Raw genomic sequence first — 24,509 nt, 5'->3', positions numbered from 1 at the left:
TGTGTAAGGTCGACTCTGAAATTTTTCTTCGTCATTGAGCTCATGAAATCGACCAACGCGTCCTTCGCTTGGCTGACTTGCAAACAAATAAACTGATAAATAGTTTAGCCATTGTTTCTTTAATTCGACGAATCCACAAATGGTGAATTAATAATTACACGTACGTGTAATTTCTATCGATTTTTCGCTTGTATATACGATAAATTCTTGTAAGAGACGCGCACGATAATTTTTCGCGCAAAAATTATCCTAATCGTATGCCGACAGCGTACCTCGGAATAGCGTACAAAACCCCTCCCATACCTTCTAGACGCACGTGAGCAGCATGAGTGGGGGTAACGGTACAACACCATGCGTCCGTTTCCCTGCTGTAGACTGGAAAAATACATGAAACGATACCGCTACGGCCCTGAATCTCACGATTTCGGAGCAAACTTGGGACGACCTCGCTTTTATACGTTCAAGAATCTAGAACCGCGCGCTATCAAAAAGTCCCAGCGTATTTAATCGAAACTACGTTCCCTTTGAATATCGCTAAAAAATATCTTGCGCTCATTTCTCATCGTTGAAACATATATCCTTTATTTATTCATTCAGATTATTCAAGAGATAACAGCTGGAATATAAAATTCTAAGATAAAAAAATAGCGAACAACTATATTGAAGCCGATTGCGTAAGAGATCCTTGTCAAAATAATGATTGCGAAAGGTGCAGCGAAGTTCGGCGAGACATATCTGGACATTGTGAAAACTCGGTAGGCCAGATTTGGAGGGAGAGATTGCTGGATCGCTCGGCTGAAGAAGAGACGCGGAGAGGACGAAGAGGATACCTTCTTTCGGAGAGTGGGAGAACCGGAGAAACCACGAGGCAGCTTTCCGTATCGCGCATCGTCATTCTTGCGCATTTTTCCGCGGGCTCTTTATCTTGTTAAAGTCCTTCGGAATCCAGATATCATTACAGACATTACAAGTCATTCATTTTATATCGAGTTAAAAAGATTCTCCCCTCTCTCTTTCTCTTTTTTTTTCCCTCTCTCTCCTTCGCGAATGTCTACTTCCCGTATGATTGATACATTTGCTATTTTACAGTCGCAATAAAAAGTGCGCAGATAGATTCCTCGCGTTCTTCGAGAGAGATTTGTGTTCTTTTAACGCTCCCTCGATCCTCCGACATTCCCTCGCCAATTCTTTTCCTTTCTTCCCCTCCTGCATCTACCCACGAGCTACCCCACCAACGTCCCCACCCTGGCAACCGGCTGCCCCCACCCCGTTTGCACTTCCACTGCGATGTATATACATATCTTCTGCACACATGGAGGGAAGTTAACGAAAAGAGAACGAAAGATCAGTGTGACACTGCGCTCGTCTGAGAGACATACCCCTGTATGATTACCAGTTTGTGCATGCGAAGTCTCGCTGTAACTTTAAGCGTGTACGCGTAATCGCATGCAAGCGCGATATAATTTTCTCCTCCCACTTATATGAATAAGCGTACACGTGCGGCGACACATATACACATATAAGCGGAAAATATTGTAAATATTTGGCAATTGACTGGATTCTCTATTGATAGCTGCTCCAAAACGAATTTCGACATCGGATTTTCGCCGAACGTCAGAGAGAATCGCAGAAAGAATCGTATATACTTATATAAATATATATATATATATATATATATAGCCGTATATACATATTTATATACATCTGTGTTTGAACACTTGGAATTAAGCTTGGAATTAGACCTCTGAAACGAGTTCGCAAATACAAATTCATCAAGAATGTCGCACAAAGCGAAGAATCTTGTAATACCAGTACACAAGGAGAGAATTCAGGTGAGTGTGTATTTTTTAATAATTATTATTCTCAATATCTTGTACGCGTCAAATTTATTATTTTTAACGAATTTATAATTTATAACTTTCTCTTCCAATTTAGTCATAATTTATTTCTCATCAAAAGAACGCAGAGAAAATTCTAGATGCATGTGAGATGTATAGTGAAACAGTTTGTAAAAAATATTAATTAAAAATATTAATTAAATTAAACAATCGTATATATATATTTAATAGATATTTTTCGCAGCACATTTGTTACGTGTGTATTTTATATACTTATTATATATTTATTATATATATTTATTATATATTTATTACATATATTTATTATTTATATATATAATGCATACGTATACAAATTTCAAAATATGGAAATAAAATTTTTTATATCTGAAGTATTTAAGTCACAATACGCCAAGTTACAAGAAAAATATATCGTAAAAAATATTACTTATTCAAATTTATTTTTAAGCTCACTTTACAGCTCACTTTACAGCTCACTTTTTCTTGACAAAAGGAATTTTATATATCATGAACTAAATACCTCTCAAATGACTTGAAGTACTATTTTTGTCGGAATATTTATAAAGCAAAAATAACATGTATAAAAATGTGCAATATATATTTTTTACTTTACGTAATATTATTTTCGAATTAATAATATTATTTTTTAAAATGTTTAAAAAAAATAGATTTTAATTTTATTTGCTCTTTCACGGACTTACGTATTAAATATTTATTATTGAATCCTTTAAGTCACACTAAATCACATAACATATTTAGCGTCACAAAATTTGCATTTTAATTGCTAATTATGAAAAGTATTAAAAGAATTATTTAAGATTATTCAAGATTTTCTTTTTTACAATATTTTTTTGTCACTATATTTTATTTATTGATGTAAAAACGTATTTTATCGACGTATATATTTATTAATATATATATGTATATTTCTTATGCGAATCTGCGTGTATTCGCCACGTGGCTATAATGCGCGCAATCGTAAATGTCACTGACATGCGCCTGCGCGCGCGCGCACGCACTCTACTCATAAATATAAATAAATAAATAAATATATATATATATCAATATATTAAATCTACTTAGCATATATTTTTCTGTGTTTAGTCCATATTTGAATATTTAAATTAATTGTCATATAAAACTAATAAGAATGAATTACATAAAAAGATTTGTTATATTTTATGGGTACGTACGACTTTATGAATGCATGCGACTGATAAATGTAATTAGATGCACGTGAGTTATAAAGAGGTTTTCAGTGAAATATGATTCTCCATAATTATATTATTTCGAAATTTTTTTACTGTATTTTTCATAGCATTCAATTTTGTGAAAGTTGATCGTTAACGATATATATTAAAATTAAAATTTAGAAAATTATGCTCAAAAACGTACAATTTCATATGCGCAATTTTTTTTCTTTTTTGATCATATATATTAATTTTAATATTAATTTAATTAAAAATATAATATATTAGGGAGACATAGAATATATGATAAATGGACTAAATTTAAATATGCAATACCTGATTACCACGAACAAGTTTATTTTTTAAAAATATTCCAAAAATTGAATATTTAAAAAAATACTCATCTTTTTTTAAAACTAATTGTCTCATATGTTTTATTATTGGTTGTAAATTTTTGTTGTCTTATATAAATATTACTACTATTTTTTATTTTAAAGTAAAATTACTTCATTCTTTAAGAGATATGCGCAGTACTAACAAAAAATTGCGACTTGAAATACTATCATTTATTGCTTTATTATTATAGACTGTCATATCATCCGTTTTCTACGTTACGCAATATCAGTAAATCGATGACTTCGTTAATATCCGATCCCGAGATAAAAGGACTTCCCGTGAAATACGTAATATTGAATTAACGATTCGTAGTAATGATTGATTGCGAATTTCTTGATACTTCAAAGCAACAATTATTCGCATCTGAATCATCGCAAAGTGGATTATTTGATAAAAATTATATCTCTAAAAATCGTAATTGCAGTCGTTTTTTTTAATTAACAAATTATGCAAAATACGCAGCGTATCACATATTATTATCGATTTGTAATTTTTTTTATCGGATTCGTATTCAGTGAGATTTTTAAATCTTTAAATTTGTATAAATATAATTAAAAATAATTCGATGTATCCTCAATAATTTAATTCGCAACTTTTCCATAATAAAAAATACATATTTAATTGTGAATATCTTATTAATCATACAACCGACATAAATTTATTTTGAAAATTACAAATTCTAACAATACATACTTAATTTTGACTGCAATAAAATTTTTTTTACACATTACACATATCGAAATTATAAAAAAATATATTTAAATACATTAAAATTTTGTAACTGTAAATTTCTCAAAATTGTGACGTGATTTTTAAATTGAGATATTTAATATTAACAAATTTATGAGAAGTATTAGTTTTCTGTATTTTTTTGTTGAATTATATAATTATTGTATGTGTAATTTTCATAAATTTTATGTTATTTAGATAAAACGTTTTCCGATCATTGTTTTAAAAAAATTACGAGTCAGTAGCTCTATAGAAAAGCAGTTTATTCTACATAAATTTAATAAATTTCTGTGTAAAGTTCCTGTGTATAGTTCCAATTAAAATTGTCACAAGACAAAGTCCAAGTCTTCATTAAATCCATTTACGATGAAATATTTTTGTAGGATAATATTTCTAATAGTAAATAGACATATGTAAGAATGTTTCTATATATAGATCCGTGGATTTTTTTTTTTTCTAGAATTTTATTTATGCCGTCTGGCACATTCAGACGATCGGTAATCGCCACGTCGTCTTTGTTTCGTAAAGTAGTTTCATGTCTAACGACGAATGGCAAGTCACACGAGTATACGCTACGTCATGGAAATTTCCTCAACTGACACCTTTCCTCTCCCTCTCTCTCTCTTTTTCTGTCTTTCTCTCTCTCTCCCCTTTTTTCTCTCTCTCCCCTATCGCGTTTCCCCTTCTTTCTCCCGTTCTCTACCTATTATATCCTTCCGTCCCCTCTTTCTAGTCTTCATCTTCGTCCCCGCCATTGCTATTTCAGCGAGTTTGATATACCCGGCGCTTTTTTGCCTCTCGTCGATGTCTTTGACTAACGGCCTGATGCTCTTTTTTCCTATTCTTTTCAGAAATAATTACAAGACGACGTAAGCGGTGTCGTTTTTACATCTTTACGAGGAAACGCCGTATTAATCGTAGACATATATCTTGCAGATGACTCATATTTCCTCACATGAATAAGTTTTTTTTCTTTAAGAAAACTACGGAATATATCAATTATGTAACTTGACTCTGCGTATTAAAATTTCTGTTTACAAAATACTCACGATTTGATACAAATAGAGAAATAAAACTTAATTTTATTCTTCAAAAACATAATTTATTATTTTGAAAACATTTTTATGTAATATAAAATTATTTATAACATATATATATATATATATATATATATATATATTATAAATAATTATAATTGTTATATAATTTCATATTTATAATATAAGATATAAAAAATGTAGAAAAAGTGCATCAATCAAGTGCATTAAAAAAATGCATCAAATTAAAGATCTAAAAAATTGAGATCAAAGTTGCATTGCAATTGAAAGTATTTAATCACCTAATGAAATATAAAACGAGAACATGAGACAAGCATTCAATTGTCGAGCTTCAATAATGTTCGAGAAATAAAGTCACGAGAGTTTTATAGTAAAGTCATATTTGTAATAAAGTCATCTCGAAATATTATACTGAATGTTTTAAGAAGATTATCTCAATTCTTTCTCATTATAATTTATTACTCCAATCATTATCCTAATGAAAAATTTTTTGTTCAATTTTTTTTTAATAGAATATGGAAACTCTAATGTGATATTAAAAGAGAAAGTATATAAATGTACATGCGCAAAGATATACAGCTTTTTGTACACTGATTTTTATTTTAAAGTTATTATAAGAAATATAGATTAAATCAAAATTTTCCATTAATGATGAAATCATATAGATCGCAGAATGATCTGAAAATAAAGGATAAAATAGCTATATTGGTTTCGATAATATTATTTATATGTAAAATCATACTTAGTTCATTGGTATTTACGCTTTCAAATTCTATTTCATTGTCTTCAATGGCAAAGCATAATTGCACGTATCTGATTTGTCTAGTCTCAATTCGGTCAAATAATACAACTTAATAAAGAGGGTCAATGCTACAAAGAGGGCTAATTTAACAGCGTGTTGCGTATATATAATGCATGACGTGCAATATGTTTCTCGAATTTTTTTCATAGAGTGCCTTTCACCGTTACATTCTTTCTAAAAGTAATCTCGACATTTTTTAAATTTATTATTAAATAAATACATATTACATATTCGCCTTTTTCAATTATAAAAATGTAATTGCATATTTATTTTAAAATAAAAAATTTTATGATTTAATTTTTTTGGTTTATTCAATTTTGAAAGTCTTGATTGTATAAAAATTTTAAAATCATATAAGTTTTCACTTCTGATACTTTAATGCAATATGATTTTTGAAAAATGACCATAGCTTTAAGCATGAGACAGAAAAAACGAAATCTTTCCTTTGCATATTAAAAACTTTTGACGACTCAGATTTTTTTTCTTTAGCATTCTTCTTCACAGTTTGAGAAGCACTGCTGCATAAAATATGTGCACGCATAATTCAAAAATAGCAGCAGAGACAAGAGTGCGAAACTCCCACGCGAATGCAACCATGCGTAACGTATCGTGCGTAACGTACCGTTTGTCGGGATGAGGATGTGACGTTGCTGTTAGATTTGTTAATTCGCTATTTCATTGCTATAACTGTCGCTGCTACATTGACTCTTACTCCACGCTTCATATCATGATAGTTGATGAAGTATGCAGATGACATATACAGAGAGTAGGTAGGCATTCATAGATCGAGCTTTGCAATTCATCGTTATTGGAGTCGGCATTGAATATTACACGCTTTGTGCAGAAAGAATCGCAATAGCCTCGACCTCTAATATGTCGTAATTTCGTCCAATAGAGAGTCCATTGGGCCGATTTATGATTTCGGATCCGCTTATTAACGCGACTTTATATTTAGATACAGCTATATATGACACTTGAGTCAATCGAAACGTACGGAATAATTCCATGCCAAATACGTCGTTGGCGATAATTAAATTAATATATAACAGCTTGTTGTTTGATTGATCCAAATTTTAATCATTAAACGGAAAATCTGTATTTGCCTTTGAGAAAACAAGATGTATAACTCTTAATATAACTTGTAAAAATTGATACATTTATATTCATTTGCATATACTTATATATAGTTATTACAATACCTATAACAAGCTATTACAATATCTATATATGTATATCAGTAGACATTTCTTTAAAGTTTAAATAACATATAAAGATAATAAATATAAATAAAGTAAGAAAAAAAAATGACATGCGTGTAAAAAAAACTTATAACATTTTTAGCACACTTTTTAATATTTTAATCAAGTCGATCTTATCTGTATGTAGTCAAATTTGATTGGTTTTAATCATCGAGGTATAAAATTTATTATTTTGGTAAACATGACGCAAAAACTTTTACGATCCAGATAATGCTTATTACCTTGTCTGTAAGGTCGCTGTCATGTTGCCAATAATTGTTGACAATACAATTGTTGGCAACATGACAGCAATATGATTAATCAATATAATTAATTACGTTTGGTTATCTGGGTATAGATAATTTTATGCCATATTCAGAACCAGAGTGAACGAGCAATGATTTAGTACAGTGAGTAAAATAATGCACTGTAGTGTTATATACTTACTATACATTTGCTAACTTGAAATATTAGATGCATTCAATTGAAATTGATGGTCTAAAATTGTTGTTTCATAAAAATCTCAATCTACGTTTTATTTTAATGTATATATAATAGAACGCATTATTGAATGCAAGCATGAATGTTTACACAAGTAATCAATTAATGAAATTTCAAGAGCAAATAGACTAGATACTAGTATCCATACGTCATGTTATCAGTAATATAATAACCGTTAGTTTATCTAGAATTATTATAGTTATTATGATAGTAATATGTGACGACAACAATACAAATATATAGTAATTCTCATTTGATGTATATGTTTTCAAACTAAAAGAATTTGTTTGATTGTAACTCGTTGTCTCAACAAAATATTAATAATTTTACAAAATTGTTATACATTTGCGGCATTTTTTTAACATGGAGACAGTGTATTTAGCTTTTAAAATTTGACGTACAAAGTTTATTCATTCCTGTGCGATGCATTATGTGCTATCTATTCGAGTTTGTTTAATAAAAATATAGATAAAGAATAAAATAAAATCTGCAAAGCGAAATAATACAAAGCTAGAAATATTAAAAATAGAATTTTCCTTATCAGTTTAATTTTTGACACAATGTTTTTTTTATATCTATTTAATATGAAAGTTTTTAATTATGTACATATATGTATATAAATAACATCTTGAATTTTATGAATTTAGTTATTTTATTATTTATTTAATAATGCCATTATATTCATCAAGAAGCCGCATGGAATAATGTTAAAATATAGTTCCTTTCGTGATGTCAATCGTCTGACAATTATCAATATGCTGTTAGTCGACAATGCTTTGTCGTCACAAATCATTTCTCTTTGCGAATAATAAATCGGTATTAACAACTTGCGTCAATTTGCCGTTCTTAAAATTAGAATTCACGTAAGTTCAACGTGACAATCACAATATTATCGTATCTTTTCCATAGTTTTTTTCAAACTAGCTACTTCAATAATTATTGGCGACATGATAGCAACGTCACAGACGATTGATTATCTAGATTATTACGCGCATGTGAAGCAATAATCTAAAACTTAATATATTACGATAATTAGCAGGATTATTCAATATCAGTGCTCATTTGATGATTATAACGACTCGGCCTTGTTATCTCATACCGACTGCTGTAAAATGTATATATGCATATTCCACAATGACACAACGATCGTGCGATTAGCCTTCAAGGCCGTGGTCGCTTAGTTCCCCCATTTTGATATCGTTTTATCCCTTCCTTCCTGTTAGCTGATCAAGCTAATTCAAACTTGCGATTATTTTCCGAGATTTCCGCTTATCGCGTGATTAGAGCATGATAGAATATTACTCATTGACAGTTTGTCACGTGCTTCGAAATCAAGCATGTAAATGAAAAAATATATTCATTGACTGCAGTAAAGTCTTGAGAATTTTATTAAAAAATTTAATAATTTCAATTAAAAAACCATTATACAGGCACGAAAAGTTATTAGTTGTTTAAATATATTAATTGTTTAAATATATTATTAATAATAATTAATACACTATTAATATAGTAATAATAAAATATATGCTTAATGAAAAGTTTGCCTTTACTAATATTTCTTTAGTCATGTACATAAGTGGATTATCAAATTTATTTAAAAAACGAATATTATCTTTATACTTGCAGACAAAGAGAATATTATAGTAGCTCTGGACAGAGACACATATATTTCTAAGATTTTTCTTAGTGACATTGATATGTATTCATTACCATGAAAAAAATCCAATTAAGAAATTTGAATTAGATTTCAGCGACACTTCAAAAAAAATCGCTTAATAAGAATTGTATTTCAAAATAGAAGTACACCAATGTACGTAGATAAAATTATTATCGAAATCTTATGACACATAAACCTTAAAATACATAAAGAAGGATATGTGTTATTGATTCATTTATTAATAGTCTCCTATACTCTTTCACGAATTTTCTCTCAAGGTTTTAAAGAACTTTATTTTTGCACGTTGCAACGTAAAAGATTTTTTTTTATATTCATATTACACTTATAACACAGTAAAAATGGTGTTTCCAAATTATTCGTAACAATTTTATAATTTACATAAAACGCTTATCATTTTAAGCAAAATTAAAATGGATTAATATGTGGCAAATATATCATTTGCTATATCGTTAACTGATTTGAAACCAAAGAGATAGATTTGTATTCGATTATAATATAAAATTGTGATATAAAAGTATAAATATATATAGAAATAATATACAGAATATTCTATTTTAATAGAGAAATCGCTATGTATCTTTAAAACTTGATGTATATCATATAAAAAAATCTTTCGAAGACAAAATTTGCGAGGTCTTGGACAAATGATGTTAAAGTCAAATTAAAATTTAAAATGATCAACTCTTTTCTCTCTGTCAAATAAATATATTTTTTATTTGAAACATTTTTTTGACATCAAATTTAGAAGATATATAGCTGGTGCCTTTAAAAATGGGACACTTTGGATATAAAGATAGTATCACATCCAGCTTTATCGTTTTCACGACATAATGTTTGGTACATATCTTGACCGGGTTCGAATCGCGCCATAAATAGATAGACGAATTTTCGCGTTTTAATATAAAATAATGATCGCAAAGTGGTCAGATGTCCTCTAATTTGCGAGCCAAACCACGTAAAGGCAGCTGATAACGATGTCCGTCTGTCATACGTTCAAATAAATCCTGTTAAGCCTGATTAGCGGTCAGATGGTCGGTGGAGACGCGCGGTTCACGTGAAACGCGAGCGGGGCGTCTGCTTGCTCTTCCTATTTTCGTAGTCGTTTGGTATATAAAGAGCCTGTCCTCTGGCATTGCCAAAAGGTTTGGCAACGGTAGTCGCGCTTTTTGGCGCCGAACGCGGCGCCGTACATAGGGATGAACCGGACAGTAAGCGTATGCGATACGCGACATCCAGAACACGGTGCGGACATGCAAGTTGGTTCCGCCGGCTATAGATGTTCGTCGTAACATATTCGTTTTATGCCACATTGACGTCGATTTTCGCATTCTTGTCCGGACACCGTGTCGTAGGTGGGGTATCTTAAGATAGACTTCTTGTCCTCGCGCCTCATCACGCGCATCTTCGAGCCACGAAACAAACGTGCATGTGGATCTAGACGTGACCCTTCCTCGATTATTTCCCGAAGGACCATGTTTCTGCATAAAGAAAGTTTATCTAAGTGATACATTATTCTTGATCTCGTGATCTGATTTTCATTGGTGATGCGTTTTCTACGATTACATTGATTGATTAAAGAAAGTGGTACATGTTGAGTGTTGCTTTAGAAGTGAACTCCAAATATTGATAACACCAATCGAATAATTACTCGTGGTACCAAGTGACAATATTTATGCTTTGGCAAAGTCTTAGTGGTGTGTTTGCGCGCGTTTATCGAGAATATTTATTCCAAGGGTGAAGAAGAGCTGAAAACGAGAATGGGGAACACTGATAGTGCTCACGACGTGGAAATGAGCTCGCTGTCGACAATGGAAGACGATCATCTACACATTGGGGTGAATGTTATACAAATATGTGTGTGTGCGTGTGTATGCGTGGGAGTATATGCGTGTGTGTATTTTTTACGGCATCAAATGAGTTGATTTGCTTTACTATGCATTGTTTCGATTACAGCTATTCGCTACTTTATCAAAAAAATTATGACCAAATATTTAATTGGATTATATGAACCATTTCTTTTCATTTAATATTGTAATGTCCACAAAATAAATTAATTTTTTAAAATAAAATTACATTGAAAATATATTCTTAATTTCCACGTTCAAAAAATCTCAATATATTCGAATTCCAATGCACCTTCGTTTAATTGATTCACATTACGTATTAGAGCGTATATTTTTTATAAATATATATTGACAATAACAATTGGCTCATTTTTTTTAATTTGTTCTGTTACAGAAAACGCCAATGCGCCCGATGATAGCGGAATACGAGCCAAAGAAGCAAGGTGTGAAAACAGAGCTCTCAGACGTAATGCTTGTCAAGTAAGTCTCAAAATTCCATTAATGATATCAACGCGAAAGAACGATTCAATGAAATAATTGAACGAGTTCATTATCCGCTACCACGACCAATCATCACCATTGCTTTCTTGCTAAACCCAAATGTTGAAGCAAAGAAGTGAGTGAGAAAAACCCAAGGATCATATATTGTGCATCTACATTTTTTGAATATATGTACTATTTTTCTGTGCTACAATGTATTACTCCGATTATTTTTTTTTAATTTATTTACTTTAATTTCTCTTTTTTTGTTTTGTTGTCGTTTCGTTTTTATCGTTAAACTATTCTAATCGTTAGTACCAACACACTAATCGTGCATACCGCCTGATCGCTGACGTAGAATTCGTAGCGTAGTTGGCACCAGGGATGCTTGACAGCCGCTTGTTGAATCATGGACGAGTGCAAAGTTGTTCGTTTGTATGCGTATAGATATGTATATACCGAATCAAAAATGCTTTAACACATGAATTTACATGTACATGTATAGTGGCAGCATATTTGCCACACGTGTTTCTAGGTGTTTCATTCGCATTGTTAATTACTTGATAAATAGCATTGTCTTGAAACAAAGTAAAATTATTAAAAGACACATGTGCTGAATAGGTATCTCGATAGGTGGCCACATTCATGTATTAAGGCATTTTTTTCATGTACATATCTGCTTATTGTGTCATGTTCTTTCATACTGTGCGAACGAAAAATACATTTAATTTACGACATGCAAGATCTTTTTAACTTTCAAGACATAACATCGACCTGTGAAACCGACTCAATGTCTTAAGTAACATTAGAAATTATCCTCCATCTTTTTTCTTCCCCTTTTTACTTTTATTTCGTTTAATATAAATAATTAATGAATAATTACATTTTTTTTTTAATTTTATCTTATTTCTACTCTTCCAGAAAGTTTAATATTAAAATAAAAAAAATATTTTGACCGCTTTTAAATGAACAATAATTAAATATTAAACAACAATCCGCCGTTAGTTGATTGAATTGATGTTATTATAATAATGAAAATGTTATATTATGTCTTGAAAGTTAAAACTAATGCTAAATTTATTATATATAATCAAAAATATAAAAATATAAAATATAAAACAATCTTAAAATAGTTTTATTATTTTTATCTTGCTAATAACAAGTAAAGTTATTCTTTATGAATAAACAAATAATAACTGAAGTATCAGTAGTATATCTATAGCTTCTATAATGAAATGCTATCTCAACTTGATAAATAAACAACAACAAAATATAAAATAGTTACAAGATTACTTTCTCAAGAATGTATAGGATGACAGAGTTAACATAGTAAAGGCTATAATAGTAAATTAAAAAATTTCATTTAAACATTATTAAATTATTAACTTATTTTTTAAATATCTCAGATTGTACCAAAATAATTATTAATCATTAGTCATTCATTATTACTATTAATTGTACATATATATTAGTAGTTAACAATGTAATATTTTAAATTTAAAGAGATGTCTAAAAAGAAAAAAATTGTTACTATAAATTAATTATTATAAATACATATTATTAACAATAAATTTTATATTCTAAGAGTAAACAATAAATTATTGACTTTTTTTTATTGGCAAAAATATTTTTTTTGCTTTTCTATTTAAGATGTGACAAAAAATGAAAATATAGGATGAAATCAGATGTTCATGCAAACGATCGATTTGCCTCGTAAATTTAGCGGCGTAACAAGGAAATCTTTGGATCCTTTGCGCTCAAGACGAAACTCCTCTGCTGTCATTTTAATCAAAATCTATTGATACGCAATAATTTTTTATACGTGCGAATTCTCCTTGAAGTAATTTATATGAATTGTTTACGCAGTTGGTTAATCTTTGACACTTCATGCATATATATACATATTTGTGCATTATTATGAATTTCTTGTATTTTTGTCAGTGTAATATGATATACATTATTCTAATTTTGCTAAATAGAATTATATCCATACAGTTAATTGTTTAACAAGGACGACTTCTAATTCTATTTATTGTTTAACAAGGACGACTTCTAATTCTATTTATTTCTCACATATGCTTTTTACGATTCATTTTTCACTTATTTATGATTTTTCTTGATATATTGCAAATTATGTGCTACATATTACGTTGCAACTATTTATGCAGTTCCGGAAGCAACGAGAATGATCTATTTTAATTAGCGTCGACAGAAAAACAACAAGAAACGAGCAGGCCTGCATCATGATATATTAAAAAAAATGCTACAAGAATTGAATAGAACTTCCTGTCATAAAAAGAATAGAATTTGAACATTATGTACATGTGTGTATTGGAACACTCAATATTTCAACAGGAAATAAAGCAACACTAAGCAAAACATGACGTTATAAAGTGTTAACAGAATGTAGTAATTAAAAATTATGTTTAAGTATTCCATAAGTACATATGTGACGGCAGAAACGGAACATGCACCAGTGTCTTAAATAATAACACAGTAGGTGGTCTATTGTGTTATGAAATAGCAGAAACACAGTAGGTGGTCTATTGTTATGAAATAATAGCACAAACACGATGATCACATAAGATATGTTAAAATAATTATTGCATTTTCCTCATTGTCAAGTTTCTGTCACAGTTTATTTGAGAGGCTGAGAAATACGACTAATTTTTCGTTTAAGCAAGTTACTGTTTCTGCTTATTTAAGAAGCAAAATAAGACTTTAATTCTTTTAATAGAAAATTTTGAATTTTTTTTAATTAAATAAATAAATTATATATTTAATCGCTTGTATAACATAACTATTGGAATATGTTATATTACATATTACATTTATATATGAATGGCAAATTACAAATAACTGATGACTTATTGATAGCATTACAATAATACTTGTAAAATTCATTTTGAATTTTTTTCCTTATACAATATTAATATAACTATATTTATTGAATTATTGTATCATATCCTTGTTATATTTTCGTCATCATAGCATGATGTCAGGCTCACTCGACTTCTATTGTCGATATCTAAATATCTGATAAGATAGGATTGCACTGTATATCTTCAGCGTTTATATTTCTATTGGCACGTTTTGACAGCAGATCATATTTGACTGAATAAGAAACTGTTCAACAATAAGATTTATTACATCAAATTAATCTCATCAATTTGCATCGTATATTATTTGTACATCTATTATATATATTTTATATATTTTATTATATTTATTATATATTTGTACATTTATTATATTTTATATATATCTTACACCTGCTATCTTTATATATATCTTACATCTACTATCTTATTACGCCTTATTTTATAATTTATCGCGAATAACGCTGATTTTTCGCGCGCAAAAAAGGCAGCAGAAGGAGAGTCGTTGCAGCTCCTCCCTTACTAATCGAGAATACTTTGTGTAGAGATCATGCGGTATGCAAAGCAGGATGTTCCTAGAAGATAAAGAATTTGTCTCTGTCTTTATTGTATAATATGTGCATTTATATGATTCCAGACAGTATAAACTCCGGGCATAGATTCGGGCTCTATGAAAGTGCTCTGCAAATATAATGAAAGAGAATAAAAAAAAAAAGATACTATCATTGAGAAAAAAACTAAAAAAATATGACATTATCGGATTGTTGCTCTAACACTTATTTTGGTAAAAAACTCACACAGCGACGATACGACAATCGACACGACGCTAACTTATGACTTGTAATTATTCAAAAAAATGTTTTGCCAATGTAAGTAGATTTCTAGGTATCGCAACAGTTATTTTTGCATCTCGTAAAGCATTGTTTGTAGAATGTAGAATTTATAGCAGAAAATTCTAATAATACCTCTTGGCAAATTTAGATCGCACTGCTAAATATTAATCACCGCACTTATGTTAGATAAATATATAAGTTTCTATGCTACAATTAGAACGATTTTTATGAGAAACAATTTCAGTCAAACTTTACAACTTATAAATAATAATCTTAACATGGATAGACGTCAGACAGAAACATTGTTTTCTAAATTTCATTAACAGTTGAGATATAAATTCCGTCCTCGAACTCATTTATATCGATTAAGCATACAATAAAAAAGCGCAAATCATTTATCTGTCTCAGAGTTTAATTTCTCTTCATCTAGAAAATTGCTGCTGCAGTTGCAAGATCATTTTTTTGAGTGATAAGACGCGACGTTATCAGACAGTTGTAAAATCCTTCGTTAAAAGCCGAGACATTGGCATCTTTCTGATTTGGTAAATGATATAGATCGCTCGACTATGTGTGTAAAAAAAAAAAAAGAAAAAAAGCGGAAACAAAAAAAAATAACACTCGGCCAAAAGTGCGAAAAGTTCGGCAAGCAAAGGAGGCTTGTTAGTCGTCGTACTGCGTCGTGGCGCTGGGCGTCGCGGTGATGCAGTGCGGTGGTTGCAGCTGCCCCTCTGTATGTATGCCTGTAACGCGACGCGTGAATTCTTCACGTCACGTTGTAACACGTGATACGGACACACACAAATTCTAATCCAGAGCTTTCTCAACAGAATGTTTTGCACGACTACCGAAGAGAAACTACCGCACCTAAAAAATATGGGTATCTATAATACCTATCTATCTCTACACACACTACTTATTTTTCTCATTAATCTGTAATCCAGGGTTGGGAAGTGTGTAATGCGTTACTTGTAATTTATGTACGCACTTGTGATATGTACAACTTGTTACCGTTACGGTTACTATTTTTTTTTTTACCCCAAAACAAATTACAAATTTCTGTCTATGATAAAAAGTATACATATGCAACTTCTATATATTTTTTCATTAATGAAAATGTATTGTTGCTTTTCGAACATAAAATGTAATACATAAAATTAAAGGCGCGAAGAAACAATTTTAATCACATATTTACAAGAAACTAATGATTTAAAAAATCTTTTGGGTATCAAAATCAAAATTATATTGTCTTTATTATACGTATATAATTAAAAAAAATTGAATAGTATAAATTTTATGCGTGTGCATTTTATACATGACTTGGTCTTGCAATGGCGTTAAGAAAAACTTGACGAGATTGCAACGACTCGTTACTAGTAACGGTGACGTTAACGAGTTACAGTAACAAATTATTTTAAATTCGGCAACGAGTTACTTTTATAAAGTAACTTTCTCCCAACTCTGATCTAACTTAATCTAACCTACCTAGTACATGAACGTATACACATATTCTATTTTTGCTTCTCTCTATTTCACACATATGTATACGTTCATACTCTTCATCATAGCGCGCAATCACACGTCACATGCGCGCATATACAGACACATACATACGCACACACAAATACAAATTTATACAAATTCATGACTTAACGCATTTCCGATTCTTACTACACATCGGAAAAATAATATTCTGATATATTATAGGAGATTTTTTTTACGAGAATGAAATGTTGCCGAATATATATGTCCCGACATTTCTGATACTTGTCTCTGGTACTTTTAGAATTTGTGATTCAGAAAAGAGACAGCCATTTTTAATGAATGATTTAAAAAATCGGCATTATCACAAATTGTATGTATTTTTTAAAATTTGATATTCACACTATTTTTCAGGGTATTATGTAAACTTGCTGAATGATCAATGGCTTATGCTTAACTGAACAATTTATCTTAGTTGATTCATAACAAACTATAGCTCAATAGAGATTTAACTCTTCAGCACCGCATATATTTTATTTTTGATATCTTTCATAGCCATACATAGGTCATTCGTATCCGGCAAGATTTTAATCGCATTAAAATACCACAAAAAATCTGAAATAATTTACAAATTAAACTTTCAATTTCTCTAAAAATTATAATTTTGTAATAGATTCATGAAGAAACAGTATTGAAGTTTTTTAATTTAGATATAAAGATTTACAAAAAAAAATTGGAAGAGTTAAATCTTTCAACAAGTTTATTATTTGAGCACAAATTGAAAAAAATTTCAGACTAATGAATAGCATTTTTCAGAAATACACTTTTTTATCAAACTTTAATACACTTTATTTTAATGCAGAAGATTTTTTTTATTATGAAAATATATAAAAAATTATATTTGCACATATTTAGATGCAATGCATTCAATCCGAAAATAGCTACTTTTCAAATGTGACATTAATAATATCGAATGGACAAAAAATCATTTTGCACTTAAATTTATATATTTATACATATTCAAAATAATTCAATAAATAAAAATATATCAAAAAATAAAAATTTACTTATTTGTGAGAAAAGCAATTTTAGAATCCATATATGAATTGTTCATAGTCACTTAAAATTTGAAAGACATTTCTTCTATCATAAAATCTAAAAAAAAGTCCTTTTGAGTAAAGGGCTTTTCCTGAAACTCGATAAATTTTAAATGGTGTGCTTCTGAGAGTTAAAATAAAAATCCAGTAAAAACAATCATATTAATGTTATATAGATGCAATGAAACTGAATATTACAAATAATATTACGCAACTATTACTTGAATTACTGGTCATTTCCCATTCATAAATATAACAATAATATATATATATATATATATATATATATATATATATATATGTCATAACATAGTAACATTCCCATATAGCATAAACGTAATTCTTTCAATAGAAATAATAAAAAAGAATTAAAATTTAAATAATTAAATTTTTAATTAATTTATAAAAGTCAAGATAATCCTTAATTTGGATAGAAATTAAATTTATTTTATACTTTATTTTGTGCATTCATGACAGAAACTTGAATACAAAATAATACGCTACATATATATAACCGAAAAAATTATAAGTCGATATTATACTGCACAATTTATTGCAAAAGATTTAATATTGCATAATTATACGTGATATATTATGGTTTTATATTATATATAAAACTTTTGTATTATACATATTATTTATTGCTTTTATATTATAACAGATATTGTGTGGAAAATCTCTAACCGACACATCATATTTTCCACTGGTATAATTTGCTTGCTATCATTTGATTTTTTAGAGTTATGCGTCTGCAATCGAGTATGATGCAGAGAACGCAGGAATGGAAGTGGTAACATGAGCTATTGTTTACATTTGTGACTGTTGAATGCACAAGTTCAGCACTTAATGTTGTTATTAAGTGTGAAGTTTCGATAAGATATTATTTACAAAGCTTTGCCTCAAATTCCAACCAGCAATTTAAATTCGGTTTGGGATGAATAAAATTTGACTAAAAACAAGTTGTCGATTATAATCTAACAATATATCAATTTATCTGTTTGCGTTATGCTTCTTTTTTTATATATATATATAATAAGATAGATGCAGCGGGGAAAATATAATAATATAAAATATAACAAAATTAAATATTAATAGAAAATTATATACAATTCCATTTTTTTATATATACTCGTTTAATATATATATATATATATATATATATATATATATATATATATATACACAGGGTGTCCCAGTTATCTTCCGTCATCTTTCAAAGAGATTCCTGGTATCATTTGAAGACGATTTTTCCTCAGCGAAATTCTATTGCCTATTTGAAGCGAAAAATCAGAACTTAACTTAACTTTTATACGAATGAAATGAATGTCGAATGTTATGAATTAAATATAATTTATTTGATTTATTTGATTTTATATTTACTTATATGATCCATTATTAATTCCACATATGTAGAATAACATGAATATAATATATGTTTATGTTATATTTATGAATGGGAGATAACTAATAATCAATGGGAAATAACTAATAATCAATAGCTTATCAATAATGCTTATGCAATATTATCTGCAATATTCACACACTACACATTTGTGTTATATATATAATTTATATATAACATTAATATAATAGTTTACTGAGATAAAGAGACACTTTTTTCATCAACTTGTTAATTTTTAATTATAACGAAAATTTAATTAAATATGTCCCTTTTGCCGACTTTGTAATTTTCACGATTTTGCTGATCAAGTCTCGATTAAATTAATCGAGTAATTTATAAGTGAAAGAAGCGGTAGTATCTTTATAGAGCGGTAGAATCTTTATAGAAAGAGAGAACACTTGTATATACGTAATTTATATATTCTATTCATGGAATATGATGTTCACTGCGGTTATGCTGCGATATATTAACGTTGCCGGTTTTCCAGATACAAATGCGAGAAAAATGACGTGCCCATTACGGTCACAAATGGCTCGACCTTGCCACTCGTGGAGCGACCGACCGATGAAGAAGCCGACCTTTACAACCCATTCGAACATCGTAAACTTGTCCATCCAACCTCGGACCTCGACACGCTTATACATCTGCTCAAGGGGAGTCTGGGCACAGGCATACTCGCGATGCCGATGGCTTTTCGCCATGCCGGTCTCATTTTTGGTCTTTTCGCTACATTTTTTATCGGTGCAGTTTGCACATACTGCGTACATGTATTGGTTAAATCCGCCCATGTCCTGTGCAGACGGTTACAGACACCTAGTCTGAACTTTGCTGATGTGGCAGAAGCTGCTTTTCTAATAGGACCCGAGCCCGTTCAAAAATACGCCAGACTTGCCAAGTAAGTATGATTATATTATACAAAGAACATGTAAAACTTATATAAAAATGCATTAAAATGTTATATAAAAGGTGTCTATCTATTGTTACCACTTTATATATACAGGGTGTCCCAAAAGTCCCGGACCGGTCGAATATTTTATAAACTATCCACTTTAGAAAGAAATGTTTCAGACAAAAGTTGTATGGTTTGAAGGGGGCTATCAGATAGTGACAATGATTTGACATGGGAGAGTCATTTGAAGGTGATGTAAAGGTCACCTTCAATTTCTTAAATGGAACCCCCTATTTTTTATTACATATTCGTGTAGTTTATCTCGAGAGCTTTCCAAAACACTATAATAAAGTATTTCTTCATTGAGTACTTTTCGAGTTATGAGGCTTGAAATCATTTCTTAATTTTGCATAAACCATAAAATATCTTTTGTCTGAAACATTTCTTTCTAAAATGCATAGTTTATGAAATATTCGACCGGTCCGGGGCTTTTGGGACACCCTGTATAATATATCACTCCTTTCTCTTTTCTCTCCTCCCTCAACCTCCTTGTCTTCCTTCCTTTCTTCTTTCCTCTCCTTTATTTCTTCGCTTTTGCACTTTTTTCTTTTCTTCTTTTTTTATTACCATTATACATCTTTTTTGTTTTTCCTTTCCTTCTTTCTTCCTCTTCTTTTTATCCCTCTTCCTCATTTTCCTTTCTTTCTCTTCTTTTTTCCTTTCTTCTCTTTTTTTCTCTTTTCTCCTTTCTTTTCTTGTTTCCTCTCTCATACATCTTCTTTTCTATCTCTTTCGTATTGTTGCTATTACTTTCTATATTATCAAATATTTTTTAATATTATTTCAGAGCGACGATTAACTCGTTCCTAGTAATTGATCTGGTCGGTTGCTGCTGTGTATATATTGTCTTCATCTCAACTAATGTTAAGGAAGTTGTAGACTATTATACGGAAACAGACAAGGATCTACGGCTGTACATGGCGGCGCTTTTACCGCTACTCATTATTTTCTCTCTTGTGAGAAACCTTAAGTTCCTCGCGCCATTCTCGATGGTAGCGAATATATTGATCGCCACTGGCATGGGTATCACCTTCTACTATATCCTCGGTGATCTACCCACCATCAGTGATGTTCCAAATTTTGCTAGTTGGTCCGAACTGCCCATCTTTTTCGGCACTGCTATCTTTGCCCTCGAAGGCATCGGTGTCGTAAGTATCCACACATCTTATATTAACTGTAATAATTTCTGTCGTTACATCTTTATATCATTAATATTAGATAGGCATATACATGAATGTGTTACAATATGCATTTATAACATGCAGTTGTTTATATGTGCAAGATTATGATTATGTTTAAAAATATAACAGAAAAGTGTACAAATAAAAGCTCAAATTTATATTTGTTTCAGGTCATGCCGCTAGAAAATAATATGAAGACACCATCGCATTTTATCGGCTGTCCGGGTGTTCTCAATACTGGCATGTTTATTGTTGTATTGCTATACAGCACTGTCGGTTTCTTCGGTTTCTGGAAATATGGCGAGAACACAAAAGCCTCCATAACGCTTAATCCTCCACAAGATGAAATACTATCACAATGCGCCAAAATAATGATAGCTGTTGCAATTTTTCTTACTTACGGACTTCAATTTTATGTGCCCATGGAAATTATATGGAAAAATACAAAACAGTATTTCGGTTCTCGGCGAATGTTGGGCGAATATCTCCTTCGCATTTTATTGGTAATTTTCACTGTTTGCGTAGCAATCGCTATTCCTAATCTAGGCCCGTTCATCTCACTTGTCGGAGCCGTATGCCTATCCACATTGGGTCTTATGTTCCCATCGGTGATCGAATTGGTGACCAGCTGGGAATTGGAGAACGGTCTCGGCAAATGGAACTGGCGGCTGTGGAAAAATATCGCCATCATTGCCTTTGGTATTTTGGGTTTCGTTACTGGCACATACGTCAGTATACAAGAAATTCTTGAAGGCAAATGAGGCACCAAATTCGACGCGAAGAGCGGTCCAACTATTCGTGAATACTGCTCATCGTCTGATACTATTTACACGATGCCTTTCGCGTGGATGTGATGCTATTGGCAGATGAGGTATCAGCTTAGGAACAGTATCCCCTTTCGAGTTTTTACACTCTACTTATAGCAATGACTATGACTATGACTATGACTGTGACAATAACGAAGAAGATAACGAAGACAATAACGACGAAGACATCAAAGAAGTTTTCACACATGCACGAATTCTCATTTATCATTATCTTATTAATAGGCAGATTCATATTATCAAAATGTAATCGACGTATCATATGCGATTTACATGAAAATCAATCAAATAAATTCGAAAAATAACTTCATATCATACTTTTAACAATTATCATTTTCGCGCGAATATCATACAAAAGCATTATTATTTATAACAGTATAAATCATTGTATTAAGTTGGTGCGAAAGATGTAACATTTGTTAATTAAACTTGAAAACCAAATTACATAGTTTCAAAAAAATAAAAAATTATGTGATTACATTATTAAATAATTACTCATCATTAATGAGAAAACAGAAAAGAACATCAATATATTTTATCTATATATTGTATAGGAAAAAGTCTAATTCTTAGTCTAATTCTTCTTTTAAAATTTCTTTAAAAAGAAAGAGAAAAAGAATCAGGACTATTTTTATTTAAAATACTTAATAATAAGATGAAAAATCTTTAGCGCTAACTTAATACTTTCAACTAGAATTTTTTTAAGAACAGGATCTTTAAACTAATTGCTGTGTATTTAACGAATTTTTATATTGTAATGATATATATAGTATAGCAGAATTAAAGAATATTTATCATGGTATCGGTCTCCAGAAAGAATTCCAATTTGATTATTAATTATAATGTTTATGTATTCTTTTTCTTCTATTCTTTTGCATTTTATTTAATCATGCCACATCAGTTATACGAGTGTCTTTTTGCAGACATTACAACTGCGGGACGGTTTTCTAGAATAATGTAATATTTTCTAGAATAATGCGACACATTTATTTGTCGCACGTATATTTTGTATAGTTACATCTATATGCGCGGTGCATGCACACGTGTGCATATATACAGAAAGCTTTAAAGTTAAATAATCAAACTTTACCCGTATATAAATAGAAACGAGAAAAATATGTAAACAATGGGACGAAAATATTTTATTAAAAAGTTATAACGATAATAAAATTAATATGAAGAATAGCAGATTCATTGTTAATGCAGAGAATAAGTTAGTAGTATTTATCTAATATATTTATTTCAATTATATTTTTCTTATAGAAAATGTTATCTGTGATGAATTGTAAAAAATAAACAAAAATATATTATGTAAAGATTAATTCGGGATAAAAATCATTGAGATTAGTTTGTTCATTAACGCATAGATATGAAATATGTAGAGTATTAAATTGAACAATTTTTTAACAATGTCAAGTTTGATTTTTTAGAAATAAAAGAAGTATTTTTTGAAATGAAGATTAAAGTGCTAATATTTGATTTTTCTATAATGTATAATAAAATGTTTTTGGGCTAATGTTTATATATTTTATTAATTGTAAAACATCAAAGAGAGAGAGAGAGAAAGAGAGAGACCAAAATTTGATTATTTAATTTTGAAATTTTGCGCACGCACGAACAATATACAAATACATATATACATAGTCAAATACAAGATGTTTGAAGCGAAACCGACAAACTTTGCCAGTGTGTTCGGAAAGTCATTCTAAACAAAATGAATCAGACGTATCATGGATCAATTATCTCGATTTTATTTTCGATATACAGGTTTACCATTTAAATGTAAAATTGGAAATGTAAATTTGTTCACTAGTATAAATAAGTATTCGACCACTGCATTGTTTGAGTTTTACTGTGTGGTATGTCAATAGAATGTTAAGTGAAAAGTCAATTTCCTAGTCTTCTATCAAACTGATTCGACAATCTCAATGTTTTTTATCTGCCTTTATTATAAAAATTCGTTGCGACACGTAATATATCTATCTAAGACCGCCAAATGAAGAATCGATTTGTAAAATATTGCGTTTTGCGACAGAATGTCGATCGAGTATCACGTCAATTTTCTTTAAATGTCGTACATTAATATTTAA

The 24,509-nt window shown here is 29.9% G+C and overlaps 1 protein-coding gene across 6 annotated transcripts; it reads left to right on the top strand.

The window, feature by feature from the left end:
- Positions 1-1,304: 1,304 nt before the first annotated feature.
- LOC105255562 (proton-coupled amino acid transporter-like protein pathetic) lies at positions 1,305-22,570 on the top strand. 6 transcript variants are annotated; one of them, XM_025406471.1, is made up of 8 exons: positions 1,305-1,832; positions 11,690-11,775; positions 15,292-15,523; positions 15,918-16,217; positions 16,315-16,364; positions 19,953-20,360; positions 21,202-21,562; positions 21,766-22,570. In XM_025406471.1, the coding sequence occupies exons 4-8, from the start codon at positions 16,188-16,190 to the stop codon at positions 22,354-22,356; spliced, it is 1,440 nt and encodes a 479-aa protein (XP_025262256.1). In that variant the 5' UTR covers positions 1,305-1,832; positions 11,690-11,775; positions 15,292-15,523; positions 15,918-16,187; the 3' UTR covers positions 22,357-22,570. The 6 variants fall into 6 exon arrangements, with proteins under 6 accessions (XP_025262256.1, XP_011263200.1, XP_019884450.1 ...); XM_025406470.1 differs by lacking the exon at positions 1,305-1,832 and adding an exon at positions 10,914-11,286 and having other exon boundaries at positions 15,292-16,217; XM_011264898.2 differs by lacking the exons at positions 15,292-15,523; positions 15,918-16,217; positions 16,315-16,364 and having other exon boundaries at positions 1,306-1,832.
- Positions 22,571-24,509: the final 1,939 nt, after the last annotated feature.

This window comes from Camponotus floridanus, unplaced genomic scaffold (assembly GCF_003227725.1).
Source record: "Camponotus floridanus strain SB8 unplaced genomic scaffold, Cflo_v7.5 scaffold145, whole genome shotgun sequence".
NCBI classification, from domain to species: Eukaryota; Metazoa; Arthropoda; class Insecta; order Hymenoptera; family Formicidae; genus Camponotus; species Camponotus floridanus.
Note: the sequence above shows the minus strand (reverse complement) of the source record. Positions and strands in the feature narration are given on the sequence as shown.

Coding starts and splice junctions, on each gene's coding strand:
- LOC105255562 (XM_011264897.2), top strand. CDS start 11,209: ATGGGGAACACTGATAGTGCTCACGACGTGGAAATGAGCTCGCTGTCG. Junction 11,287..11,689: donor ACGATCATCTACACATTGGG/GTGAATGTTATA, acceptor GTTCTGTTACAG/AAAACGCCAATGCGCCCGAT. Junction 21,563..21,765: donor CCCTCGAAGGCATCGGTGTC/GTAAGTATCCAC, acceptor TATTTGTTTCAG/GTCATGCCGCTAGAAAATAA.